This window comes from Polypterus senegalus, chromosome 10, assembly GCF_016835505.1.
Source record: "Polypterus senegalus isolate Bchr_013 chromosome 10, ASM1683550v1, whole genome shotgun sequence".
Lineage (NCBI taxonomy): Eukaryota > Metazoa > Chordata > Cladistia > Polypteriformes > Polypteridae > Polypterus > Polypterus senegalus.
The window spans coordinates 36,249,897-36,268,223 of NC_053163.1; the positions used below are offsets into that span (position 1 = coordinate 36,249,897).

Below are 18,327 nucleotides of genomic sequence, written 5' to 3' on the forward strand. Positions count from 1 at the left end.
CTCAAAAAATGTTCAAAGGAAACAGACCTGTCCACTGTGTGTAAACTCCTGCAGGAGTACAAGGAAGCCTTTCCTGAGTTGCATAAATTGTATGTAACAGCCCTGGTAATTGGTGTGTCTTCAGCATCGTGTGAGAGTTCCTTCTCCACTTTGTCACGGTCCTAACCCCTATCGTCACACCATGTTACATAAAAGAAAGAGGAATTTGGTGATCTTGGCCCATGAGAAGTCCATAACAAATAACTTGGATATGGATGAATTTGGAAGAGTTTTGCAAAGGGAAACAGGAGACTGTTGTTGTAGAGTGGATTGAGGAGAAAGGAGAGTGGAGCTGTTCAGTTACAAACAGAGAGTTCAGTTGCTTGCAAAACAAACAAGCTTAAAACAAGACAAAAAGACAAAAAAAGAAGAAAAAAGTTCAAATGTTCTGTTCTAAATCTGTTGTGTTCTACAAATTAGTTTGAGAATTGTAGGAAAAGACATGGTGAATTGTTTTTTTTTTAATTACTATGCCAACCCTTTTAGTTTTGTAAATATTGGCTATATTGAGAGGTCTTATTTTATTCTTACTTTATTTTGCAAATTTATTTGAGAATTAGGCCATCCAATTAAGATAATTTTTATGTTGTTGGTTGTAAAGATCTGGATGGATATTTTATTTTATTCTTTATTTTATTTTTTATTCTATTTTTTCAGTTTTATTTTTCAAGACTTGGTGAATTGATTTTTTTTTTAATAACTTGGCCTACCCTTTTTAGTTTTATTAATATTGGCAATAGTGAGAAGTGTTATTGTTGGGTTCTAATATATTTGATATAGGCCATCCAATTAAGGTAAATGTCATGTTTTTAGTTGTTCTAATCTGATGAGGAATATTTTATTTTTTGTTGTTTTATTTTTCAGTTTTCCTCCTGAGGGATTACCACCTTATCATGGTCAGGGGGTTTGTGTGCCTCAGTGACCCTAAGAGCTACACCAGCAGAAGCTTAGCCTTCAGGTGGGACACCCAAGTTGGACCGGTCTTAGGGTAGATGCCTGATGAAGTGCAATCCAATGACATGACAATAACAGTTATCCAGAGCACCCCACCCCTTTCCCACCTCCATCGTCACCATGTGCCCCCTTCACATTTCTGTCTGCCCCCTTAAATATGCCTGTCTAGAACCGGCCCAGCGGAGGGATGGGGGTGCACGGCGCGGAGTGTGGAAGGGGAGAAGAGGAGAAGGACGTCCATTCAGCTCCCTCCGTCATGCTAGTCTCCTGAATTCTTGTTCAGTATGTACTGCCCCTCATGTGCCTATCCTCCAACTCGTCACTTGAGTCGTTGGCTGCTTTTTTAAATATAATCCACCAAGACACCTGACCACGGTAGTAGCGAGGTGGGAGGGGGGTGTGCACAAAGGGTTGGGACACAACCAGTGAGAGCGTATGAGTCACACTTAGTGGGAATTCCACGGTTTGCAGCCCGAATGGGGTTCAACGGCTTACGCACGCCTCTTTGCGCTGGGTAGACACACGCTCAATCTCATGCATAATTATTTATTGAATGCTAAACACTTCTGGAAAGACACGGTTGTCTAAAACAGGTTGGTGTGAGAATACAACAGTAAGTGAATGAAAAGTTGGAACTCTGGAGAGAGCAAAATACAACACAACAGTGAACCCCCGGCATAACAAACGCCGCATAAATATTTATTGATGGTTGAACACTTCTGGAAAAACACAGTTGTCTAAAAAGGGAGGGTTTGAGGATACAACAGAAAGTGAATGAAAAGATGGAACTCCGGAGAGAGCAACATATAATTGTCCGTGAGTGAAGAAGACGAATGTTTGTCGCGGAATGCGAATTGCTGTATGTAGCGTGTAAAACAGTTTGCCATGGTGCACGCAGTCATGCGTCATAACCGAAAACTCGGTTTTTAAAGACTGCTTACTTCATTGTTTTTAACCTCAGTTGTAAATGATTATTTTAAGGATCCCATGGGATACCCCTCGCAAACTGTTTTACCCGCTGCATATGGCGACTCACCTCCGCGAGAAACATGCCTCTATGAACAGTCAAGGTGGCTCGGAGGTACATGAGGCCTCTACGACAGACGAATATAAATGACGTTGTTCTTTTTGTGTCGTCGCGCCCGAGTTGGTGGGCGTGGCTCTGCGAGTTGTCGTCGTATCCAATGGTCTTGGAGTTAGTGGGTGTGGCTCCTCCCTGCGTGCGCCATAGGTGTCTTACTTGTCGGCGGCTTAGTGAATCCACGCCCCTTCCGGTGTGCTTTCCATGGGTGTCTTGCCTTAGTGAATCATATATATATAGATAATTATATAAGGAACATTTGTAATCCTCGTTTAACCGTCCTCGTTTTTCTTTTGAATTGTAATGTTTGACATTAATTGCAAATTAGTTTGGACAATTCCAGATAGATATTGCACTATAAATAAGGTCAAAAGGCTATCATTTAAAATTCCTTATGCATTTTATCCAGTAAAATGAGCACTTCCTAAGTTATATATAAACAGGGTTATTTGTGTTCTTTTGTGGTACTGAAGGACAGTCTGTGGTGTACCGCTTTGTTCGCTGTATGCTTTCAAAATTATTTTGGACTGATTGCAAAGCTTGTTTTTAAGTAATTTAAGGCAGGGGTTTCCAACTCCGGTCCTGGAGGACCACCGTGGCTGCAGGTTTTCATTCTAACCCTTTTCTTAAAGAGTAACCTGTTTTTGCTGGTAATTAAATTCTTTTGAACTAATTTGAATCGACTTGCTCTTAAAGTGTCAGACCCCTTAATTGTTTATTTTTCCTTAATTATCAGCCAAAGAACAATGAGATACAAAATGAGCCAAAACAACTGAAAATAAAGAAAGATGAAGGTCTCAGGAATGTCAATCTGCTCAGGGCCCCAAAACATTTTAACACTGCTCTTAGAAAACAGAAAATCAACAATTTCGGAAATGTCTGCTAATGCAACACGAGAGCAACAACAAGCTACGGAATTAAAGAATGGGTTTAACTAACGAGAAGAATCTGCACCTCATTAAGTAGCTGGTTGGAGTGAAATTGGTTGGCGTTTGAGACCCTGACTTAGTTGCTCTTCTGTTTGTTCCCTCACTTCACATTTCATTTCTGTTTGGGTGCCATTTAAGGAAAGAATTCAGAGGAACGATGGAGAAATTCAGGGGAACACATCTTAAAAAAAACAATTCAATTAAAATTAATTCACAAAAAGTTAATTAGCAGCACAAACAGGGCACTCGTTAAAAAAAAGGGTAAGAATAAAAACCTGCAGCCTTAGTGGTCCTCCAGGACCGGAGCTGGGGACCCCTGATTTAAGGTGTATTTGAAGCTTAAGGATTTTGATATTGTATTGTATTGTATTGTATTATGCAAGAGAAATCATGGAAAAGGAATATTTATTATAACTTTTGTTAATTACTTTAGGTAAAGTTCATATTCATAAAACAAATGGTCCAAGAACACTCTCTTGTAACAGCTTTGAGAAGACTTTCAAATATTACATTAAGTCTGTGAAAGGTCTACACTAATAACACTGGTCACATACAATATTTTGAGAATACAGAGTGCTGTGAAATTTTTGACTAACCATACCAAAACAGAGAAATGTCTAAAACAACCTGATATTTCAACTGAGGAAAAGGAAATCTGGAAACTCATTTGTGTAAAGCTGGAAAGGCAATTATTAACAGACTGAAGTGTTGGAAAATGTGCTGAAGAAATGATGGGCATAATAAAAGTAGGAAAGCAGTTTACTTGCCTGTTAATCATAATTTTTTATTAAAGCATGTCTGTACAACAAAGCAAAATCTGGATTAGGTTTTACCATTAGCATTTGATCCAGTTAGAAGGTAATATAAATGCTTGTGATTTTCAGTATAATCTTCCTTCAAGCTGTGCATATTTTGGTTTTTGAGCAGTACAGTGGACATCGTGTACGGCTAACGCCTCACAGTTTCAGCAGATGGGATCTGATCCTTTTGTCTTTTATGGGATTTTCTCAAGGTAATCATATTTTATTGATGACCCTAAAATTTTATTTTAGCTTAACTGGCTTCCATAAATATGTCAAGTGTTGCGTATACATGAACTTGTTCGGCAATGGACTGGCGCCCAGTCATCTGATTAGTTTCTACCTTACATTCTCTAGTGCTAAAGCAAAGTGTATTTTTTTTTTTTGTATTTCTCCTACATCAAGGAAGTGATTGTGTCATAACTTCCCATAAATTTGTTATGGAGTTATGCGTCTGCAAGGAGAGAGCATTTGAACTGAGTTTTCCATGTCAATGGTCATAGATACTGTGGTGCCAGGCCGGGGCTGGAGCCCGGCCGGGACGCCCAGGAGGACCAGAGGAGGGCTTGTTCCTCCTCCAGACTGAGAGGGGGCGTCCGTCCTGGTTATACTGGAGGCCTCGGGTAGAGGGCTTGGAAGCTCAGCCCTGTAGGGACCCGTGGCCACCGCCAGGCGGCTTCCCAGTGCCTGATTATCCCAGGAGGGGAAGACGACAGGGGACACCCGGACGGCTTCCGGGTGCGCAGCCGGCACTTCCGCCACACGGGGGTGTGTCCACGGGAGATTGCCAGGAAGCAGCTGGAGCCCATCCGGGTTCCTATAAAAGGGGCTGCCTCCCTCCAGTCAGCAGTGGATGTCGGGTGGAAGAGGACATAACTGGAGAGAGGACGGGAGGCGGTCCAGAGAAAGGCAGAGAAACTGTGTGGCCTGGACATTGGGGGAATCGGTGCAAGAGGCACTGGGGTTTGTGAGCACGTTAAATTTGTAAATATTGTAAATAAACGGTGTGTTGGGTGAAACTATGTTGTCCGTCTGTGTGTGTCCGGGTCCAAGTTCACAATACATATGTACACTCATCATGCTCCATAAAAGAAGGTTATTCAATAAAAGAAACATTTATTATTTACAACTCTGGTGAAAATGATGGAATCACTACTCTTGGAGGATGTTCATTCAGCTGTTTGTCTTTGATGCAAAATAAAAAAAAACAAATTACAGATATGACACAAAACTTTTATTTAACAGGTGATCATTCTAGCATTGTATAACATACCTCAAAAAATTAAATGAATTTCAAATTAATGGCACATTTTGTGTTCAGTCTAAGTAGAGGAAAAACTTATGGAATCATTCAATGAGGGAAAACTTCTGGAATCATTAACCCAAAAAATTAAAATTAGTACTTTGTTGCACCTCCTCTGGCTTTTATGGCAGCTTGAATTCTTTTAGGCATGCACTTCACTAATGAAAAACAAAATTCTTCATCAATCATGTTCCATCTTTCTTGTAAAGCAGATGACAGATCAGCTTTGCAGGCTGAAGCCTTGCCGTGGACCATTTTTTCTAATTTCCACCATTACTTTTCTACTGAACTGATATCCGGACTGTATGCTGGCCATGTCATTGATATACCTTTCCTTGAAGAAAAGTTTTAATGCTTTTTGTTCTGTGGCAAGAGGCATTAACATCCTGAAAAAAGACTTCATCACCAAGCCTACTTTCAATTGATGGAATGAGAAAAGTATCCAAAATTTCACTGTACACCTGTGTATGTACTGTAGAAGTAAAGATTACCATCTCCACTGGTCCTTTACCTGACATGCAACCCCATATCATCAATGAGTGTGCAAAGTTTCTTGTTTTCTTCAGGCAGTCATCTTTATATGTTTCATTGGAATGGCACCAAACAAAAGCTCCAGCATCATCTCCTTGGCCAATGAAGATTTGTAATTCATCACTGAATATTATCATTCACAGTGCATGACTGCTTCTCCTTAGCCCACTGTAACCTTGTTTTCTTCTGTTTAGGCGTTAATGATAGTTTATGTTTGGTTTTTCTGCATTAAAATCCCATTTCCTTCAGCTGATTTCTTACAGTTCAGTCACAAACACTGACTCCTGTTTTTGCCCATTTTCTTTTCATTTCTTTTCTTGTGCATTTTCTGTTTTCCAGGCATATTGCTTTCAGATCTTCCTCCCTGTCTACCTGTATGTTTCCATTTCCCAGCTTTCCCATTTTGTCTGTACTTGTTCCAAATTTTAAACACAACCAACATCTTTGCCACTGTTTAACTGACAGCTTGTTGGGACATGTTTCCTGTCATGCAGCCTAGTACAACATCTCATTAAGGTCTGCAAGCACTCATTGGTCTATTAGACTTGTATAAGGATTTGTTTTAGAAATTCAAATTACCAAGTGATTCCATTCTTCTACTTGTTCTGAAAAAAGCTGTGGCATTAATTACATCAATTTAATTAAATTTTAAGGCGTGTTTTACAATGCCAGAATTTTCAGCTGTTAAATAAAACATTTGTGTCATATCTGTGATTCATTTATTTGCAATAAAGTAAAACAGCTCAATGAACATCCTGCAAGAGTAGCGATTCCATAATTTTTGCCTGGGGCTGTAGTAGTGAATAATATGGTGACATATGTTTGGTTTGTAAACACAGATTACATCTTATTATACTGTGAGAGAATTTTTTTTTTTAAATCAAACAATATTAATGAGGTAAGGTTGAACATTTTTTTTTACATTTCAATATACATTATGTTACAATATGTAAATGAATTATTACCCTACTGGAAATGTAAAGTTTTTATAGCTTGAAAAGTAAAACACAAAAAGCCATATAACCTACCTTATAGTGGAATAACTTGAGAGTGATAGCCAGACTGGGGTCTCTGGTGTTCAAATATTTCAAATAAACCACTGCGTAAAATTCACCAAGATTTTCAGCAATCTGTTAATAAGGACAAAAAGAAGTTAGTAATTGTACTAATACAAAATGCCATTATGAAGCACACAGTGTTTTGTAAGCAAGTCTTGGGTATACGCTACTGAAATGTTGGGTGAAAGTTTATGCTACAAAATATTTTTCAAACGGTATAATAAAGCCATTATCCTGTTAATCAAGCTGTAACTTCAATTGTTCAAATTCAGCCTTTTTTGCTGCAATCTTACAAACAAGAATTTTCATACTACAATCAGGGATGTTACAAACATCAAAGCATAAATATATAAAACAATTACACCTTTATGTAAAAATACAGAAGAAGCAGGCTCATTATGTAGCAGTGCTATCATTGGTTAGAACTGCATCTCCCAGCAGTCCTTGCAGGGCTGTTGGGGGCAAAGGTGGCCAGAGGGGTTCAAAAGGAGGGCAGGGGACGAAGATGAGAGGTTTTTGTTTTGGTCGTTTGCTGCTTGTATTTATCTGTGGAACTGCCTGTCGTTTGCCTGCTTTACATCTTCGTGTCCTGGATTGTGTTGTCTGTTGGGGTCTGGAATCATTCGTCTACCTGTTTACTGTTCCTGAGGACGTTGTCTGGATTATTTGGCTTTCACGGAAGAAGGAGCGCTCCTGAACCATTCATCTGTCAACTTACTTCAGCAACTACCGGTAGGACTGTGTTTTTCCATTTCCCTCGCTTCATTCTAATCACTGGACATAACTTCACCGCTATTATTTCATACATGGACTTTACTGCGTGTTTGTCATGTTTATCTGTTAATTGTAATATCGCCGAAGGGATCAGGGGTGGTATTATTGTTTTTCATTTAGTAATTTAATTTCATTATACTTTTTGTCGTTTAAGTTCCCAGTGCGTTTTCTTTGTCTCTGTAGTGTGTGTGGGTGTGTGTCGTGCCAAGGCTGGGGTTGTCCCTGGTAATCCTCATATAAAATAAATAAATCACCGTCTTTCTCGACGGTGTGAATCTTAGCGGCCTCTGACCGCTACAGATTTTGGCGAGCGGGTAGGAGCCAGGGTTATTTACGACACCTTCTAGTGCGACTTCACTACACTCTTTCAGAAGCATGTCTGTTGTAAGCGCAGTGCAGGGCGAGGAACTTGAACTTAGTGAACCGCTGGTTGATGTCGTCCGCTGCCTAGGCGCCACGCTACGGTCAGAGCCCTCTCGAGGAGGAGTTGAGCCTGCTGGATACCCTTTGTGTCTCCAGTCCGGAGCAGCCCGAGATCAGCGAGGGACAGCTTCTGCAAGACCTGACGTTGCGCCTAGAACAGCTAGAGACGCGGGTTGATGACATCGCCCGCAGTTTTCTAAATCGTGATGAAACTGTCCATGATCTTATCGATGCCACGGCCGCCCGCAGTTTCGGAGAGGCGGTTGTGAGGGTGCAGCGTCTGGAGCAGTCCTTCGCGAAGTGTGTGCAGCGCCTGGAAGCCAATATGAGAGAGGAGATCAGGAGGCAGGTGCAAGAGAGCTGGCGTGCCGTCACGCAGCCACTGGGGCAGTCGACTCCTGTAGCGGAGGAGGAACGACTGGGGACAGTCGGCCTTGTCCGTTGCGGTACCGCGGATGGAGTTTCCAAAGCTGGCCCCTCAGTGTGCACCCACGGGCATTGTCGACTTTGTAGAGGAGGTCGACGTGTTCGTGGAGCTGCATCCTCTGAGTGGAGCCGAGCTGCGGGGATTCCTGAACACGGCACTCAGCGGGCCGGCACGCTCTTGGTGGTTTGCTGAGCGGCACAAATACAACTCCTGGGCGGAGTTTCGCGCTGCTTTCCTGAATGCGTTCCTCTCTGACGAATACCAGGCTGTTGGAAGAAAAGCTCCGGACCTTTGTGCAAAAACCATCGCAGAGCCTCCGGGACTTTGTCTTTGAATTCCGTGCGTTGTGTCTGAAGTGGCGATCTGACATGCGTGAGGAAGAGATATTGCGACGTGTCCTTGATGCATGTGACCCTCGGGTGGCTGCTACTCTGAGGGGGGTCGTGAAATCGGTCGATGAGTTGGTGAAGGTGGGGTCCCGAGTGGAAAAGGATTGGGCGGCTATCGGGCTGAGTGGGTCTCGAAAGGGTCCCACGCCTCGAGATGTCCCCTGTCCAAACCACGAGGGAAAGCCCCAGTGGATCCCCGGGCCGATCTCACCTTGGTGCAAGCCACCTTGCCCCTCTTAGTGGTGCCCATACAAGTGCGGGGTGTCACTGGAGAGGCAGTCGTAGATACAGGGAGCACTTATACCCTTATGAAATACAGCTTGTGGGAAAAGCTTAAAGTGCCTCATGAGCAGTTAAGGGAAAGTGCAAAAGTAAAATTCTTTCTTGGGATGGAAGGGCGACGGGCAAAGGGCAGGGTTCCCATGAGGTTCTGCTTACATGAGACACACTGGGAGACAGAAGTTTACATCCTGGAAGATGACCATCTGTCAATGCCCTTGTTACTGGGAATGGACTCTCTGGTGTCGGTAGGTCTTACCATCCATCTGTGCGGCTGGAGTATGAGTTGCCGGGGTGGAGTCCATCGGTTTGGGACGAAGGCTCAAAGTAATCTGGTTTGGCCTAACTTGTGTTATTACCTCGCGCAGTTGGTGGACGAGCCCAGCCCAGTAGAGAAGGCTATTCTTGAACAGCCGGAGCTTGTTCAGCCGCTGCTTAGGAGGTGGCACTCTGTGTGGACGGACAAATTGGGTCGGACTGAGGTGGTGTGTCACCACATTCACACAGTCGACCCTGTCCCTGTTCGGCACAGAGCTTACAGAGTGTCGCCTCTGAAAAGAGGAATAATCAAGGAGTGGGTCGACCAGATGTTGGCGGATGGGGTCATTGAGCCTTCCACCTCGCCTTGGGCTAGCCCTGCGGTGCTCGTTCAGAAGGCCGACGGGACCTACCGATTCTGTGTTGACTATCGGGAGCTGAACAAGAAGACCTTAGATGACGCTTACCCCATGCCCCTCATTCATGACATCTTGGAATCTTTGCATGGGGCAGTGGTTTTCAGCTCCCTTGATCTGAAGTCCGGTATTGGCAGGTGAGGATGGGGAAGAGTAGTATGGAGAAGACTGCCGTCATCACCCGGAGGGTTGTTCCAGTTTCGGGTGATGCCCTTTGGACTTAAAAACGCTGGGGCGTCATTCCAACGGCTTATGGAGCAGGTCCTCCGGGGACTCATTGGAAAGACCTGTTTCGTGTATATTGATGACATCATCGTATTCTCCCCATCTGTCTCACAACATCTGAAGGACCTTGATCACATCTTCCAGCGACTGCAGAAGGCTCATCTGACACTCAACACCGAAGTGTAGATTTCTACAGGACCATCTAAACTTCCTCGCCATTTGGTGTCGGCAGACGGGTCCGGTAGACCCAAAGAAAATTAAGTCCATCTTGGACTACCCAGCCCCAGGAGGTAAAAGTCTCCAGCGCTTCCTGGGGATGGCTGGGTGGTTCCACAAATTTGTGCATGGGTTTGCTGACATCGCTGCCCCTTTGTTCCAGCTGCTGAGGAAGGGATCCCCCTGGGAGTGGTCACCAACGTGCCAGGACTCCTTTGAAAGACTTAAACAGGCATTGATATCACCTCCAGTCCTGGCACAGCCTGATCCCAAATTAACCTTTCAGGTCCACACAGACGCAAGTGACCTCGGACTCGGCGCCGTTCTTGCTCAAACTAACCAAGGAGAAGAGAGAGTGGTGGCCTATGCTTCACGGTCACTGAAGGGCGCCGAGTATAATTATTCCACCACCGAGAAGGAATGCCTCGCTGTCGTGTGGGCCGTGGAAAAGTGGCGTCACTTCCTGGAGGGGACATCCTTTGAAGTCTACACCGACCATAGGGCTCTGACCTGGGCATTCAATTGCCCAAGACCACGCCTAGGCTAACAAGGTGGGTTTTGCGCCTCCAACAGTTCACGCTTCAGGGTGTGCTATCGGAAGGGTTGTGCTAATGTGGTGCCCGATGCCTTATCCCGGGTGCACGAGCCCGCACCGATGGTATGTGCGGTATCGGTCTCTAACCCTTGGCCTGATCTTCCCCTGAACATGCAGGAAATTGTTCACTCTCAAGCAGCCAGTCCTGTGTGTCAGGGGTTGAGAGAGGGCTCAGGGGGGAGGTCTGACCGCATACATTATAGGGAACTTCAGGGGGCACTCTATCGCTGTGTTCCAACAAAAGACCGGGGTTACCATTATCAGTTGGTAGTGCCCGAGACATACGTGCCCAAGTTCCTACAGTATTACCATGACAGCCCGATCGGTGGTCACCTTGGACGTACTAAGACACTGTTTAAAGTCTTGGAGGTGGCATGGTGGCCGACGATACGCAAAGACGTCTGGTCCCATGTCCAGACTTGTACCACCTGTCAGCAATACAAAACCCCACCTGGTCTCCCCTCAGGTCAACTCCAGCCAGTAACCATCACTACCCCGGGGGAGAGCCTAGGCGTGGACCTAATGGGACCATTACCCACTAGTAAGGACCGGAAGACCTACCTGATGGTGGTTGTGGACTATTTTACCCGATGGGTGGAGCTATTCCCATGGCTAATGCCACAGCCAAGAAGATATGTTCCACCCTGAAGGATGAGATCTTTACCCGATGGGGGGTGCCGAAGAACATCATCTCAGACCGGGGCCCGCAGTTTACCAGCTCAGAGGCGAAGAATTTTGGAAGCAATGGGGGGTGGTGCACCTGAAGACAACAGCGTACCATCCCCAATCTAATCGCACTGAGCGGGTGAACCGGACCCTGAAGACAATGATTGCATCCTTCGTGGAGACCATCATCAGGATTGGACAAAGTGGCTGCCTGAGCTGCGGTTCGCATTGAACACGGCGGTGCACGAGGTTACGGGTGAGACCCCTGCATTGTTAGCTTTAGGCAGACAGCTAAACGGTCCACTAGAGAGGGTAATTAATCATAAACCACCCAATCCAGACACCTCAATACATGATCATTTGCAAACACTACAACTTATCACACAACAGGTAAAGGAGAGGATGGTGAGGTCCCAGTCCAGACAATCTCAGTCGTACAACCGGAGACATAAGCCTGTGCAATTCTCAGTTGGGGAGAAAGTCTGGATCAGGACTCATCCCTCTCAAAGCCTCCGATAAATTTACAGCTAAACTGGCTCAAGTGGTTCGCCCGCAACTATAGTCCAAAAGAAAGGACCAGTGACCTATGCAGTAGAGTGGGGATTGCCGGGGACGAAGAAAGTAGACACTGTTAACATCGCTAACCTCAAGCCTTGGTTCGGCCGTACACCACGGCCTGGGGAGGGGGATTGTAGCAGTGCTATCATTGGTTAGAACTGCATCTCCCAGCAGTCCTTGCAGGGCTGTTGGGGGCAAAGGTGGCCAGAGGGGTTCAAAAGGAGGGCAGGGGACGAGATGAGAGTTTTGTTTTGGTCGTTTGCTGCTTGTATTTATCTGTGGAACTGCCTGTCGTTTGCCTGCTTTACATCTTCGTGTCCTGGATTGTGTTGTCTGTTGGGGTCTGGAATCATTCGTCTACCTGTTTACTGTTCCTGAGGACGTTGTCTGGATTATTTGGCTTTCACGGAAGAAGGAGCGCTCCTGAACCATTCATCTGTCAACTTACTTCAGCAACTACCGGTAGGACTGTGTTTTTCCATTTCCCTCGCTTCATTCTAATCACTGGACATAACTTCACCGCTATTATTTCATACATGGACTTTACTGCGTGTTTGTCATGTTTATCTGTTAATTGTAATATCGCCGAAGGGATCAGGGGTGGTATTATTGTTTTTCATTTAGTAATTTAATTTCATTATACTTTTTTGTCGTTTAAGTTCCCAGTGCGTTTTCTTTGTCTCTGTAGTGTGTGTGGGTGTGTGTCGTGCCAAGGCTGGGGTTGTCCCTGGTAATCCTCATATAAAATAAATAAATCACCGTCTTTCTCGACGGTGTGAATCTTAGCGGCCTCTGACCGCTACAATTATACTTGACAGAATTCACCACTCTTTTGCGGTTCCCATGTTTCCAAACAGCATGTGTAACATCTTTCTTTACGCCAATGAATTCTCTCATGCTCTCTTTCCACAGGCGTTTCTAGTGTGAGATTTACTTCTAGAAATGTGCAACAATGGCGGCTTTCTTTCTCCTGGCACTCCTACACATGTGGTATAAAATCTTTTGATGTACTGGAGTAAAACTAAAAACGAATTGCACAGTGTAACTAACAGTGGCTTAATTCCAATCTGAAAAACAAACAACTAGAAAAAAAGTTCTGGCTGTTGAGCATTCAATAGTAACTTTCCAAATGTTGTATTTCTAAATGTCCTGTTTTTCCTATTCTCCCAATCATATAGTATAACTTGTATGTATAACATGTATGTACATGTACTCCATTTAAGCCAGACCCTGGAAGTACTTCCGTTGTTTGGGTAAAGTCCAGTGGAGGTACTTCTGGGTCAGGCAGAAGTGTCATAAAACAGAGATGATCCATCCCTGCAGCTCCCCTCCATACAGCAGGACTGTCTCTCAGGACTATGATTCCCAGTCTGCCTGCAGTGACACATGGATTCTGCCCTCTATCGTGTTGGAAGGAGTATATATTCCAAACAGGATAACTCCCCCAGTCCTTCCATTATTCCAAAATCCATAGTGGTCAGGACACCAGTACATCGCTGCCCTTCCACTCCACCATCTTTCCTGGCACGGGACTACCTTCCTCCTGGATGGGATACCGGACACTATATGACACTTACATATTAAATTGTGTCACAGGCAGGAATGCGGAGTCTCTTATAAAGAAGTATTTTACGCTAACACAGTGGTGTAATAACTGGGGCAGAGCGCTTGTTTAACCAGTCTTTTTCCCTCCATAGAATGGAAGAACTGTGGTCTGACGAGATATAAAGTTATTTTCTCCTCAAACTCCACTACTTCTGCTCAAAGCCATTAGCACATCCTGGGAGCCATTAATGAAGAACAGCATGTAGAGAGAGATACATCTTTTAATTTTCAGGTTTTTTTTTTTAATCTTTTGCAAAACCTCATAATAAATGGAGATCTCCAGGCTGGAGCCCCACACTTTTTTTTTTTATTTCCCATGTCCTTACTTTTTACAAAATACACATGTTCAAGCCAAAATACACTAAATATTACATATGGTGCAGCAAAAGCAGCATGCCATTTACATGACTACTGTTATTATATATTAGCAGATGCCATAAGCTCTAAAAGGAAGAAAATGCCCTAAATGCATTTCAAACTGCCTCTTTTAAAAACACTTGCCCATAAAACTCTAATTACTATATATATTTTTTGAAACAAACCAAAAGCCCTGCTAAAAATATACAGTAGTATTTAATCAGTGATGGATACCGCTGAAGACTGGTGGAAGTTCTACTATAAGAAAGTGAAATGATTCTGGCACACAAAGTGATTCAGAATCAACATTCTTCAGTTAAAGAAAATTGGTTCATTAAAGGTTAGACACCATGAGCATGGTGAATGTTAAAGGAAAAAGCTGTGGAGTCCAAAACTATCAGAGTGAGTGGTTAGGAGCAACACCAGTCCATAAAGAATTTGAGCCAACTGTTAGATTTACTAAATGTAAGGCACACATGTATTATTTCATATTATTCCACACGAGCATGACCACTTACTGGAAAACTCAAAGGAAACTCTGAATCATGAGATCCAATGCAATGGACTAGCAATGGTTTGTTAACAGTAGAAATAACTATGACAGCCCTCTTCTCCACCCATATATTAGCACTGCCAGTCTGTATCCAGCAGGGGGCATAGACTCCCTGGGAAGAGGTTCATTAGAGATTGCAGCCTTTACTAAACCATATACATAAGTATATATACATATATACACACATAAATATATATAAACTGCTCAAAAAAATTAAAGGAACACTTTGAAAACACATCAGATCTCAATGGGAAAAAGAAATCCTCCTGGATATCTATACTGATATAGACTGGGTAATGTGTTAGGAACGAAAGGATGCCACATCGTTTGATGGAAATGAAAATGATCAACCTACAGAGCCCTGAATTCAAAGACGCCCCAAAAATCAGAGTGAAAAAATGATGTGGCAGGCTAGTCCATTTTGCCAAAATTTAATTGCAGCAACTCAAAATTGTACGCAGCACTTTGTATGGCCCCTGTGTTCTTGTATACACGCCTGACGACATCGGTGCATGCTTCTAATGAGATGACAGATGGTGTTGTGGGGGATCTCCTCCCAGATCTGGACCAGGGCATCACTGAGCTCCTGGACAGTCTGAGTTGCAACCTGGTGGCATTGGATGGACTAAAACATAATGTCCCAGAGGTGTTCTATTGGATTTAGGTCAGGAAAGTGTGGTGGCCAGTCAATGGTATCAATTCCTTCATCCTCCAGGAACTGCCTGCATACTCTCACCACATGAGGCCAGGAATTGTCGTGCACCAGGAGCCACTGTACCAGCATAGGGTCTGACAATGGGTCCAAGGATTTCATCCTGATACCTAATGGCAGCCAAGGTGCCTTTGTCAAGCCTGTAGCGGTCTGTGTGACCCTCCATGGATATGCCTCCCCAGACAATCATTGACCCACCACCAAACTGCTCATGCTGAATGATGTTACAGGCAGCATAATGTTCTCCATGGCTTCTCCAGACCCTTTCACTTCTGTCACGTGCTCAGGGTGAACCTGCTGTCATCTGTAAAAAGCACAGGGCACCAGTGGTGCATCTGCCAATTCTGGTATTCTATGGCGAATGCCAATCGAGCTGCATGCTGCTGGGCAGTGAGCTCAGGGCCCATTAGAGGACATGGGGCCCTTGGGTCACCCTCATGAAGTCTTTCTGGTTGTTTGGTCAGAGACATTCACACCAGTGGCCTGCTGGAGGTCATTTTGTAGGGCTCTGGCAGTGCTCATCCTGTTCCTCCTTGCCCAAAGGAGCAGATACTGGTCCTGCTGATGGGTTATGGACCTTCTATGGCCCTCTCCAGCTCTCCTAGAGTAACTGCTTGTCTCCTAGAATCTCCTCCATGCCCTTGAGACTGTGCAGGGAGACACAGCAAACCTTCTGGCAATGACACGTATTGATGTGCCATCCTGGAGAAGTTGGACTACCTGTGCAACCTCTGTAGGGTCCAGGTATCGCCTCATGCTACCAGCAGTGACACTGACTGTAGCCAAATGCAAAACTAGTGAAGAAACAGTCAGAAAAGATGAGGAGGGAAAAATGTCAGTGGCCTCCACCTGTTAAACCATTCCTGTTTTGGGGTCATCTCATTGTTGCCCCTCTAGTGCATCTGTTGTTAATTTCATTAACACCACAGCTGCTGAAACTGATTAACAACCCCCTCTGCTACTTAACTGACCAGATTAATATCCCATAAGTTTCATTGTCTTTATTCTATACTCTGATTAAAAAGTGTTCCTTTAATTCTTTTGAGCAGTGTATATATATATATATATATATATACACACACATACAGTGCATTCAGAAAGTATTCACAGCGCATCACTTTTTCCAAATTTTGTTATGTTACAGCCTTATTCCAAAATGGATTAAATTCATTTTTTTCCTCAGAATTCTACACACAACACCCCATATTGACAATGTGAAAAAAGTTTACTTGAGATTTTTGCTAATTTATTAAAAAATAAAAAAACTGAGAAATCACATGTACATAAGTATTCACAGCCTTTGCCATGAAGCTCCAAATTGAGCTCAGGTGTATCCTGTTTCCCCTGATCATGAGATGTTTCTGTAGCTTAATTAGAGTCCACCTGTGGTAAATTCAGTTGATTGGACATGATTTGGAAAGGCACACACCTGTCTATATAAGGTCCCACAGTTGACCGTTCGTGTCAGAGCACAAACCAAGCATGAAGTCAAAGGAATTGTCTGTAGACCTCCGAGACAGGATTGTCTCGAGGCACAAATCTGGGGAAGGTTACAGGAAAATTTCTGCTGTTTTAAAGGTCCCATTGAGCACAGTGGCCTCCACCATCTGTAAGTGGAAAAAGTTCGAAACCACTAGGACTCTTCCTAGAGCTGGCCAGCCATCTAAACTGAGCGATCGGGGAAGAAGGGCCTTAGTGAGGGAGGTGACCAAGAACCCGATGGTCACTCTGTCAGAGCTCCAGAGGTCCTCTGTGGAGAGAGGAGAACCTTCCAGAAGGACAACCATCTCTGCAGCAATCCACCAATCAGGCCTGTATGGTAGAGTGGCCAGACGAAAGCCACTCCTTAGTAAAAGGCACATGGCAGCTCACTTAGAGTTTGCCAAAAGGCACCTGAAGGACTCTCAGACCATGAGAAAGAATATTCTCTGGTCTGATCAGACAAAGATTGAACTCTTTGGTGTGAATGCCAGGCATCACGTTTGGAGGAAACCAGGCACCGCTCATCACCAGGCCAATACCATCCCTACAGTGAAGCATGGTGGTGGCAGCATCATGCTGTGGGGATGTTTTTCAGTGGCAGGAACTGGGAGACTAGTCCGGATAAAGGGAAAGATGACTGCAGCAATGTACAGAGACATCCTGGATGAAAACCTGCTCCAGAGCGCTCTTGACCTCAGACTGGGGCGACGGTTCATCTTTCAACAGGACAACGACCCTAAGCACAAAGCCAAGATATCAAAGGAGTAGCTTCAGGACAACTCTGTGAATGTCCTTGAGTGGCCCAGCCAGAGCCCAGACTTGAATCCGATTGAACATCTCTGGAGAGATCTTAAAATGGCTGTGCACCAACGCTTCCCATCCAACCTGATGAAGCTTGAGAGGTGCTGCAAAGAGGAATGGGCGAAACTGGCCAAAGATAGGTGTGTCAAGCTTGTGACATCACATTTAAAAAGACTTGAGGCTGTAATTGCTGCCAAAGGTGCATCGACAAAGTATTGAGCAAAGGCTGTGAATACTTATGTACGTGTGATTTCTCAGCTTTTTTTACTTTTAAAAAATTTGAAAAAACCTCAAGTAAACTTTTTTCATGTTGTCATAATGGGGTGTTGTGTGTAGAATTCTGAGGAAAAACTGAATTTAATCCATTTTGGAATAAGGCTGTAACATAAAATGTGGAAAAAGTGATGCGCTGTAAATACTTTCCGGATACACTGTATATACATACACTATATACACACACACACACACACACACACACACACATACATACATATATATATATAAATACACACACGCGCGCGCGCACACACACACACACACACACACATCATACTGTGGACTATGCCCGGCAGTTTATCCCCAAGCCGCCAGATGGAGCCCTCCCTGCAATGTGGAGATACCCCGAATTCCAGCAGGGCATCATGGACTTTGGAGTTGTAATCCAGCCCTGCTGGATAACGTTGGGACCGCCAGGGGACGCTGCAAGGAGGCACAGAGACATTTGGTTTTCCTACAGCCCAGAAGTACTTGCAGGTCAGGAGGACAGAAGGAATAAAGTGCTTCCGGGCTGATGAAGAAAGAAGAGTTTTGAGTTGACCCAGAAGTGCTAGGAAGTCACATAGACTGCAGGTTAAGGAGCACTTCTGGGTTGTGAACTATTAAAGGACTGTGGGAGC

The 18,327-nt window shown here is 44.2% G+C and overlaps 1 protein-coding gene across 4 annotated transcripts in view; it reads right to left on the reverse strand.

The window, feature by feature from the left end:
* LOC120537073 (CD9 antigen-like) overlaps positions 1-18,327 on the reverse strand; it is a 112,946-nt gene that overhangs the window by 26,524 nt on the left and 68,095 nt on the right. For all 4 annotated transcript variants that reach the window (XM_039765709.1, XM_039765707.1, XM_039765710.1 and 1 more), the window contains exon 4: positions 6,666-6,767. In XM_039765709.1, coding sequence (XP_039621643.1) covers positions 6,666-6,767 — 102 coding nt within the window. The remainder of the gene's footprint in view (positions 1-6,665; positions 6,768-18,327) is intronic.